The sequence below is a fragment of the Mirounga leonina genome, unplaced genomic scaffold (genome assembly GCF_011800145.1).
Source record: "Mirounga leonina isolate KUSES-001 unplaced genomic scaffold, KU_Mleo_1.0 Mir_101283, whole genome shotgun sequence".
NCBI lineage: Eukaryota > Metazoa > Chordata > Mammalia > Carnivora > Phocidae > Mirounga > Mirounga leonina.
Genome location: NW_023270096.1, coordinates 99,561 through 110,154, shown reverse-complemented (window position 1 = coordinate 110,154; position 10,594 = coordinate 99,561). Strand labels below are relative to the sequence as shown.

Below are 10,594 nucleotides of genomic sequence, written 5' to 3'. Positions count from 1 at the left end.
AAAAAAATACCATTTTATCATTAAAAAACTGAAATACTTGGGGGGTGCCTGGGTGGCTCAGTTGGTTAAGCATCTGCCTTTGGCTCAGGTCATGATCCCAGGGTCCTGGTATCTAGCCCCACATTGGGCTTCCTGCTCAGTGGAGAGCCTGCTTCTCCCTCCCCCTCTGCTACTCCCTCTGCTTGTACTCTTTCCCTCCCTCTGTCTCTCTCTCTCTCTGTCTGTGTCAAGCAAGTGAATAAAGTCTTTTAAAAAATAAAAACATAAAAGCGTAAGTTGGTGAAATAAGAATATAGTCGCAATGGGAAAAAGATAAAAAAAAAGAAATGTAAAATTTTAGACTGAAGGATAAACGATTCAGGAGGAAACACCTGGAGATCAATATATATTGTTTTCCTTTGGCTCTGGAGTTTTACAGTCCTGTGATATATATAAGCTTGTCATTCACCTGTTCTTCCAGTCTGTCTTCTAGGTGAGAGACCTGCTGTTTTGCCTGTCAGGTGTCTTGCCTGGGTGGAGTTGCCCCACCCCTTGTCAGGGGAATGGGCTTAAGGTTAGCCGGTCCTCTATGTGGCTTTTGTTCCCTGGTGGCATTCTGCACCTTTTCAGAGGGTCAAAGCAAAAATAGCTGTGCTGGGATCTCTGGCCCAGAGCTGCAAGATTGTGGTCCCCCTTCTTCAGTAAACCCTCCAGGTCAAACCATCTCCACTTCTGTGTTCACCAAACTCGCAGACTCTCATGGTTTGCCCCCACTGCAATTCTCCCAGGAGGACTCCCTGGGGCCCACAAATGACACTTCGCTTTGTGCCTTTGCAACTGTGAGCTGTTATGGGTTCGCCTGTGCACCCTGCTCCACTGTTCCCAGGTCACGGCTGGGTGCCATCCTACTGTTCTTTCTGGGGCCACCACCACCCTGAGAGTTGTTGCTCAGTCATGGGCTCAGCCATTTCGTCACTCCCAGGGGATGTTAAATGGCCCACACATTCCAGTCCTTTTCAGGGTGCTCAGGAAGACAGCAGTCTCCCTACTCACCTGGCTTGCAGTTTATAGCCACTGGAGCTGGGAGTCCTTCCTGGGCTCACTGACCATCACCAGTTTCCCCACTCCACTGCTTGGGCACTCTATTGGATCAGGCACCCCCATTTTTCTGTGTCTCCTGGGAGCCTGAGACCACAATGATGCACCTAGAATTCTGCTCTTTTCATCCCCTGTGCCTCTTTCAGAAAAGGATGTCTCTCACTGGAGCAGATTTCTAAGGGTTCTGATTTTGTGCTCTGGTGTTATATCACTTTCCAGTAGCCAGCTTATGGAGGCTCCCTCTCCTGTCCCTTTATCTTCCAATATTTCCCAAAGATTCATGGCTTTTTACTTCCTACCTTGCAAAAAGCAGTCATTTTTCTGCTTGTAGAGTTCCTGATATATCTTCTTACATCTCAGGCTGAATTTGTGTATGTTCAGAATGTTTTCATAGATATCCAGCTAAATGTAAGGGACCAGATGAAATGAGGTCCCCTACTCTGCTGCCATCTTGCCTCCCCTTTTTTCTTTTTTTTTTAAATTTAAATTCAGTTAGCCAACATATAGTATATCATGAGTTTCAGATGCAGTGTACAATAATTCATCAGTTTTGTATAACAGCTGTTATTATTATTGTCCAAAAACAAATAGCCAGTCAAGGGCAGAACCCAGATTTATACCCAGGTCTGAATCTAAACTTGTGTTCCTTTAGTAATATTGCTCTGCTTAATACAGAAATGGGTTGTAGGGTGAGCACTGCCACAAACTGGCTCTGTGACTTAGTGTGATATACTGTATCACTTTGAATCTTATTAGTTTCTCATCTGTAAATTGGGATAAGGATAGGTAAAGTTCAGATTGCTCTGCATGTAATCTAGAAGAGGAAAATGGAAGTCTAGATAGGAGGGGCTTTAAATAATTGGCCAATACAAGTCAGTTTCATCCTCTGCAAGACAGTTGAATAGGTATACCAAGAACCCTCAATATGTTTATGCTCTTTAGTCTGGGCAACCCCACTCAGGCAGTGTGGAATAGTGGGTAGTATTAGAGAGCCCTGCATTCAAATGCCAACATCCCATTTACTAGTTCTGTGGTCTTGGGCAAGTTACTACCCAGAATCTCAATTTCTTTTTTTTTTTTTTTTTTTTTTACAAATGGGGTAATAACACCCATCGTTTTTACCCTTTTCTAAGGTAACAATATAATAACATGAAAAGAGGTTTTGAATAAAGGAAGAAAAATCTCTCCCATTGTCCTATCTACCTAACACAATTCTCTTCGTGGTTCTGTGCCACTGAGGGTCACCTCTTAAGGCAGGAGCCAGAGGAGAGAGAGACTAAAGACAGAAACAGGCTAAAGTGAGACCAGGGTCTAGGGTGTAGAGCAAGAGCACCCATGGGATGGGCTGGAGCAAAGGTGAAAGCCAGATACTGATGCAGAAGAAAAGAAATGCCAAATCTGAGTGATGGGTAACAGCTAGGCAGTACCTGAAAACCAGAGAGTACAGAAAGCCAGTGGGAGGACAACAATGTGCTCTAGAGGGGCCTCCTTCCAAAGCTTTGTGGCTCTTTCATTTAGGCAGGCTTCAAATGGTCTTAAAAGTCTTTGAAACTGTGCCAGTATATTTTGTGCATATATATTTTGAAAAATGCAACCTAAGGGTATATACTTTTTCATTGAGTATCATATCTTCAACATTTTCCATGTCACAAGTCTTCATAGTGATTCCTTTTAATGGCTTCCTAAATATTGCAATTTTGCTCATAGTCCAGAATGAACATTCCTGTGTGTTAACTTTTTGTTTCCCTTAATTATGTCCTTAGAATAAATTCACAGGTGTGAGATTACTGAACCAGAGAGTATACAACTAGGATTTAACAGCCAGATGCAGGTTTTATTTTTTAGGAAAAGAAATAAGCTATAGTTCTTCCATTACTCTTCCTCTTCTGGAACCAAGGAGTGGACCCTGTAGAGTTGTGCTGTCCAATTAACCACATGTGATGGTTTAAAGTTAAATTAATTAAATTTTTTTAAAAATCAAAATTCAGTTCTTCAGCTGCACTAGCCACATTTCAACTACCCAGTAGCTACATGTGCCTAGTGTATGGGAAAGTATAGGTATAGAAAATTTCCATCATTGTAGAAAATTTAATGGACAGTGCTCCTTTAAGAGTTTATCAAAGGTCATGGTTGGCATCTTGGGTGGGAATTATTTGTGGTGTGGGACTTTCCTGTGCATTGAGAGGCTATTTAGCATCTCTGACCCATGTCCACTACATACCAGTCGTGCTCTCTCTTGAATCAGTCTAATAGCAAAAACCTCCACGTCTGCAAATGTCCCATAAGGAAATAAAATTATCCCCTTTTGATATCCACTGAGCTTCAGTCTTAGAATAAAGGATCTTCTACTTTTGGGGGGATGGCTTCAGGTTGGATCTGCCTGGAGAAAGAAAAGCTTAGAAAGATGGCTTAGAAAAATAACCTTGGCTCAGAGCCTAAATCTCTACTTCATTCCCATTTCCCTCCCTTTTCCTGCTGGTCTGTTTCTTGCTTTTCGGTAATTGTAGGAACAAGACCATGCAGATGGAAAAGATCAAGGCACGTTTGAAAGCTGAGTTTGAGGCCCTTGAATCAGAGGAGAGGCACCTGAAGGAATACAAGCAGGAGATGGACCTGCTGCTACAGGAGAAGATGGCCCATGTGGAGGAACTCCGACTGATCCATGCTGATATCAATGTGGTACGTGGCTGGCTTCCCAAAGCCTACCTATGGGCCCTTTGAAGACTAGACAGTAGTGAGTACTGTGGCCTCTCTTGAGATGTGGCTGTGGCCAACTTGGGGAAGTAAGCATCAGGCTGTGGTGGAATGGAAGAATCCAAGAGTTCTGAGATCTAGCTCTGGTACTGTCACTGATTGACTATATATCACCGGACAAGTCCCTTTTTCTCCTGGGCCTCATTTTCTCTCTCTTTACTATGACAGGGATTCAGTCACCTCAGAGCACTGATGTGCTCTCATCCTGGGAGTCTGGGAGTTGAGAGCTAGCCTTGGGGTAAAGCAGAGCAGACAGCTGCCTCTGGGGTCTAGCTCAAAGGGCTCTAAAACTTCCAAGTAGGCTAAACGATCCCTGCCAGTCTACTAAAGTGTAGCTCCCTTTATAGAGTCTCTCTTTTGGAGATACTTGGAACAGGGTAAATGAACTGCCTGCTAAGTTGATAAGTTTCCCAATTTTTGGAGTTATTCAAGGAGAGCCTGAATGATCACCTGTCTGGGCTGCAGTATTGATGCACCAGGAGGAAAGTTGGAGGTGCTGACTTACAAAGTCCTTTCAATCCTTAGAGCCTAGGACAATGAGAAACATTTTTTAAAAAATTACATTTGAAGGAGTTGTTTCTATTTTTGGGAAACTCATTTCCATGACAATACTTATTTCCTGATATTGCAAAGCCTAGGATCTTAAAAGAAATAGGAATGTGATTTAGACAGTAGGTACTTGGTATTTTCTGTGTCACAAGATCACAGGATTCCAGGGTTTCATGAGCTGCTGCCAGCTAACAAAGGATACAAAGCCAATACAAATAACAAAATATTAGCCACAGAGGGACTGAGAATCTAAGCCAGTGGATGTCTAACTTAAACTTGAATAAAAGTCACCTGAAGAGGTTCTTAAAACAGATTATTGGACTCTACACCAGAATTTCTGATTTTTATATGTCTGGGGCCATGCCTGAGAATTTGCATTCCTAATGAGTTTCCGGGTGATGCTAATGATGCTGATCTGGTGACTACATTTTGAAAACCACTGATCTAAGAGAAAAGCCACCAGCCTTGGAAGCTTAATCCCCGAGTCTTTGTCTATGCTTTGCCCCTAAGAAGTATTTCTCTGGGGAAGTTTCTTAAGTTTCTTCTTTCTGAGTCTCAATTCTCTGATCTGTAAAATGGTGGGGTGGACTAAATGAATTCTAAGGGCCATTCTAGCTTTAAGGTGCTATATTTGAATAATAACTACCATTTATTGAACCTTTTCTCTGTGGTAGCCCTTGTACTGAGAGCTTTATATGAATTCAATCACTGAAAATTCATAAGATTATATGAGGTAGGAACTATTATCACCATCATAAAGATGAAAAAAAAAACTGAGGCTTGACAAGAGTCACATAGAATACATGAGGACTTGGCCATAGATTGGTCTGGATCTGGAGCCTGGGTTATTTTATCCACTTAGCTTTGCAGAGAATGATGGTGTCTTCTCTGTACCTACCTCACTCTGTGTTCCAGATGGAAAACACCATCAAACAATCTGAGAATGACTTAAATAAGTTGCTAGAGTCTACTCGGCGGCTACATGATGAGTATAAGCCACTGAAGGAACATGTGGATGCCCTACGTATGACTCTAGGCCTGCAGAGGCTCCCTGACCTATGTGAAGAGGAGGAGAAGCTCTCCTTGGAGTAAGCTGCCTATTCCCTGTCCCTGCAACATACACACAACACACACAACACACACACACATACAGAGGCGCATACACACACATAAAGCCTGGTTTAAAAGTCATAGTACCCAGTCCTAGCTTCAGGCCTGTCAGTAACTGACTCATTGTATGACTTTGGGCAAGTCTCTGTGTATCAAAATAAGGATGGTTAGACTAGTATTACCAGCTAGTTTTTAAAATTCTCTGTGCAATTTTGATAACATAAGACTGTGTCTATGACCATGTGTGTGTGTGTGTATGTGTGTGTGTGTGTGTGTGTGTGTGTGTGTGTGTGACTCTTAAGAGGTCACTTCCCAAGTCAAGATCTAGCAGGGGTGTCTAGAAACCTTTGAAAACATAGAAGGCTGGGCTTTCATGGTCTCCAGGGGCTAGCCTGGAACTTCATCTTAAGACCCAGAATTAAGAACTACACTCACCTTACAGAGAGAGTTCAGTTCAGTAGAAGGAAGCACACTTCCTTAAAGTAGAGCAGGTTGCCTGTGGAAGTGGTGAGCTTCATATTCCTAGAAGTATGTCAACAGAGGCCTGAGGACACTTAATGGGAATATTGCAAGGGTACATGGGAGGAACAGCAGGCAAATGCCCTTTAAGGACTTTGCTAGCCCTGGGAGTCTTGATTTTCTGGGTGTGTCAGAGCCAAGGAGGAGGAGGATTACCCTTCCCAGCAGACAGTGGCCCAGGTACCCAAGGAGAAGAACCTTGTGCTGGGGAGGGTACAGGAACTTTCTATAGTGAGCCACAGCTCAACCCCTTTGGTCCTGTGTCATGGAGTCTTTAAGAGGGGCAAGGTTCTCCTTGCTTTCAGAATGATCCAGCTAATGTCTTTCATCTCCAAAGTTACTTTGAGAAGCAGAAAGCAGAGTGGCAGACGGAGCCTCAGGAGCCCCCCATCCCTGAGTCTCTGGCCGCTGCCGCTGCTGCTGCCCAGCAACTCCAAGTGGCTAGAAAGCAGGACACTCGGCAGACAGCCACCTTTAGGCAGCAGCCCCCACCTATGAAGGTAAGTGAGCTGGGTAGGGGTTGTGGAGGAAGCAAGGTATCTTCAAGCAGCCCCATGGAAGGCTAGGACTGGGGCTTTGTAGTTACCTATTTGTGCCTTTCTAAAACAGACTTTGTTTGGGACACAGAGGAAGGGTTGGTGTATATGTGCTATAGCAGACCAGCTGATTTTATTGTTTTATATTCCCCGAGGGGCTACAATGCAGGAAGGTTGGCAGATTCTGCTAAAGCATAATTTTAAAAAGTTAGAAACAAGACATGTGCAAATATATAGTGAGCATGTGTTGTTAATGAGGGAGTCAGCAGGATTACAAAACTGGTTCCAAAAGCATTTGAGAAACAGATAACTATATAGTAAGAAAAGGAAAGGAATGCTGAAATAAGTTTGCAAAATTAAATACAGAACTGATTGATGTCCTACAGGGCAATAAACTGTAACCTTTGTGATTATCTTTTCCTTGGAACAGAAATCATCTGCATCTCTACTGGGTAACAACCATTTGTAGCTGATTAGCATAAATAACAGTTTGGGCCCTAATCAATAGTAAATAGTCAAACAAAGGGACATTCTCCTAGAGCAGGGGTCAGCAAACTAGAACCCACAGGCCATGTCTGACTTGCTTGTAAATAAAGTTTTACTGGTAAACACACATGCTTTTTTGTTTATGTATTATCTGTAACTTCTTTCATGTAGAACAATTATATTTGAGTAGTTGCAACTAACATCATGTAACCTGAAAAGTCTAAAATATTTACTCTTTTGGCATTTGTAGAGAACGTTTACTGATACCTATCCTAAAGAATTAAATAATCCTTAATAGAGCCTGTTGGACTATGCTCCAATATAATGTTAAAATGATATGCAATTCTCATTTTGCCTTATTTCCAAATTCTGGATATTTTTCCTCAATAACCCTCTTTGACCCTCATCCCCTTATAGCCTTTACTTCCCTTACATCTGGCACTGATCTCTCTACTTGTTGAGAAGTACTAGTAACCTCTTCCTGTTGGGAAATCACAATTGCTTTCTGGACCCTTGGGGATCAGAAGGCTGAACCATAGGCTAGAAGAATCTGATCACTAACTTTCTTTGTCCTGTGTCCTCCCACCAGGCCTGCTTGTCATGTCATCAGCAAATTCATCGGAATGCACCTATATGCCCTCTGTGCAAAGCCAAGAGTCGGTCCCGGAACCCCAAAAAGCCAAAACGGAAGCAGGATGAATGAAGAGATGGAGAACCCATGGAGCTCTGCTACTCATAACCTCTCCCCTTGGCCAGAGTGATTAATGTCCTGATTTGAAACCACCCTACCCCACCTCTACTGAATTTCCTATTTAATGTGATGGAAGCACAACCCCTCTCACTTTGCTCTTATTTCTTTCTTCTCTTGGGGTTTCTGACTTAAGAAGAGATATGGTTCAGGTGCTAATGACAGTGTATCTGATGATCCCTTCTCTCCCACTCATATTTCAACCCCTGCCCTTGTTGGAAGCTGAAGGAAGGGCACAAGGCCCAGATGTGATTCTCTGCCTCTTGTGTCTGATGCCTGGGGCCTAAGGGCTGAGGGCTGGAGGAGGCCCTTGTTTCAGGTGAAGGCTCCAGTGTGCCCCTTCTCTGTACTTTTGCCTTAGGCTCTGAAGGGACAACAGTCTTCTTGCTGGACTTTCCAGTAAACTTGGTGTATATATCTTCCCCATGTGCCCCTTCATTTCATCTCATCTAAGCAAGGGCCAGAGGTAAGTTGGACAAGCCCACCTTTTCATCTTCATTTGGGAGGCCTGGCTGTTATGGAGTTCACTCCCATGCCAGTCTCCCAGATATGCTAAAGTTCTCAGGTACAGGTTGTGTGTCTAGAGATCCTGAGATCGCCATAACTCTCATTTTTCAAATCAGTGGCAGAAGTTCCCCACAGTGAAATCAGAGACCCACATCCACTCCACAAATCCTAAATAACTTGCTGCCTAAATCATTGGGCTCTACTGTAGGGGCTACCTTAGGATGAGAGGAGCCCCAGGCTGACATCTGTGTTGCCAAGTGTCCAAAACCATTTTTGTTCAAAACCATTATTCTGGCACTTACTCAATGATATATCTTAGGAGTTAGAGGCGTGAGTTGAGAGTCAAGTGAATGCCAACCATTTTACATATGTAAGAGTGTGGGACTTCCCCTCCATTCATCTCTCCCTCTCTTGGGTCCACCCTCTTCTATAAGGTAGCCTCAGCTCAGGTCAGCTGCTGGCCACCCCCTTTCCTATAGATTCTGTTGATGGCCTTCCCTTACAGAAGAAAAGGCACTGGACTCCCCAGGCCCTACAGTTCTCCTCTCTACCAAAATCAGATCTCTAGTCAAGTCACTCTTAGACTTAAAGGACAGAGATGGGGGTTGGCTTTAGATCCAAGTCTCAGTCCCTGGTTGGGAAAGGGGATATTTTCCTTTCTTTTCTTAACTGTAGTTTTAATTTGCCACAGTGTTTTTTATTCATAATATAAAAAGTTCCTCTGCTCTTTGAAAGTGAGAGTGTTATGTCTGTACAAATTCTTTTAAATAAACATTTGTTCATTGGAGTGAATGCTGATGAGTGCCTATAAGTACCAAGTAATAGAAAAGATATAGTGATTTTTCCCCTTCTGGGTAGCTCTTCACTTTTATTCACTCAACCCTACAAATGAGGAAACCAAACATACCAGTGCACAGTAATTTATTATTATTATAATTGCCATTTATTCAGTAATTACTCTGTGCCAGGTCTCTGCAGGATGCTTTATGTACATGATTGTATTTGATTTTCAAAACAATCTTTCAAGCTAAGTATTTTTATTACATTTTCCAAAAAGGTAAAACAAAGCTCAGAGAAATTAACTTTCCCAGAGTTAAATAACTGGTAAGAGAAATTTCAAGATTTGAATCCAGATTTGGTTCTTGAGCCCATTTTTTTCTACTTTTCTCTACGATCATTTTTTTTTTTCTTTAAACCTTTCTCCCTTTTGGGATGGTTTGATGATGGAGTAGTTGAAGTAACTCTAAACTAGAAATTAGGGACTAGGAATCCAGTGACTGATGCAGGAATACAAAGGCCTAGTTCCCTATAGAAATACTATAGGGAACAACAGTGAAAGACCATCCTAGTTTCAGAGCTCTCTATAGGGTGGACTGAGGTTTCCATTAAGACTGCATTGCGGTTCATCAGCACCCTCTGCTCAACCCTGCCTCCTCTAATGCTTCTCCTCTACAGGTGTTAATCCCAAGACCTCCCTAATTAACATCCTGTACATTAAATAGTCCCAGTGCTTCCCAGTAACCCAATAGCTCACAAAAATGCCTCTGTGCCTCAGTGTCCTCATCTGGAAAATGGGGAAAATAATAATACCCTCTTCTGAGGCTATTTTAAGCAATGCTAGGTACATAGTTAAGCACTCAATAAGTGTTAATTTCCTTCAAGTAGATTGAATGACTGGTCAAAGAAATACTATTTTTCTTACCTGATATTACTTCATCACCCCAGACTTTGTTCATCTACAAGCCTGCTTTTCAGGTGGCCCAGGCTCATTGTGGGCAAAGGGAGGACACTCAGCTGTGTGACTTGGGGTATATCTTAACCTGTATAGGCCTCAGTAGGTCCCTGTAAGTATATGAGGAGTGGTTATTGCTCTGCATCCTTGCACACTGGAGGTCAGATTCGTCAATTCTAAACATCAATTGTAGCACCACTAACTAGATCAGCCATTTCCCAGAGACACTCCTGAATGGGAAGGAACAATCATGTGTTGAGCACCTACACCTGCTAACCACTGGGTGGAGTGCTACTACCTCATTTAGTTTCTTTGGTTCATTTATCTATTGTTGTGAAACAAACCACCCCAAAACTTAGTGGCTTAAAACAACAATTTATTTGCTCATGACCTGCAATTTGTACAAGATTTGCTGGGAATAGCTTATTTATATTCCATGTGGTGTTGCCTCAGACAGCTTGGCAAGGTCTAGAGGACCCATGATGTCTGCACTCTCATATCTGGCACCTCAGCTGGGCTGCCTGGGCTTCCCACCTCCTTTGTTAGTATTTTATCCTCCACAGCCTCTCCTCCACT

The 10,594-nt window shown here is 42.8% G+C and overlaps 1 protein-coding gene across 4 annotated transcripts in view; it reads left to right on the top strand.

Annotated features, from left to right (window-relative positions):
* The window catches only part of ZC4H2 (zinc finger C4H2-type containing), a 61,039-nt gene extending 51,966 nt beyond the window's left edge, over positions 1–9,073 (top strand). For 3 of the 4 annotated variants that reach the window (XM_035010042.1, XM_035009957.1, XM_035010189.1), the window contains 4 exons: positions 3,585–3,756; positions 5,296–5,468; positions 6,347–6,509; positions 7,621–9,073. In XM_035010042.1, coding sequence (XP_034865933.1) covers positions 3,585–3,756; positions 5,296–5,468; positions 6,347–6,509; positions 7,621–7,734 — 622 coding nt within the window. In that variant the 3' untranslated portion in view covers positions 7,735–9,073. Of the gene's footprint in view, positions 1–501; positions 554–3,584; positions 3,757–5,295; positions 5,469–6,346; positions 6,510–7,620 lie in introns of those variants that run through there. The other variant, XM_035010113.1, reaches the window with a different exon arrangement.
* The last annotated feature ends 1,521 nt before the right edge of the window (positions 9,074–10,594 follow it).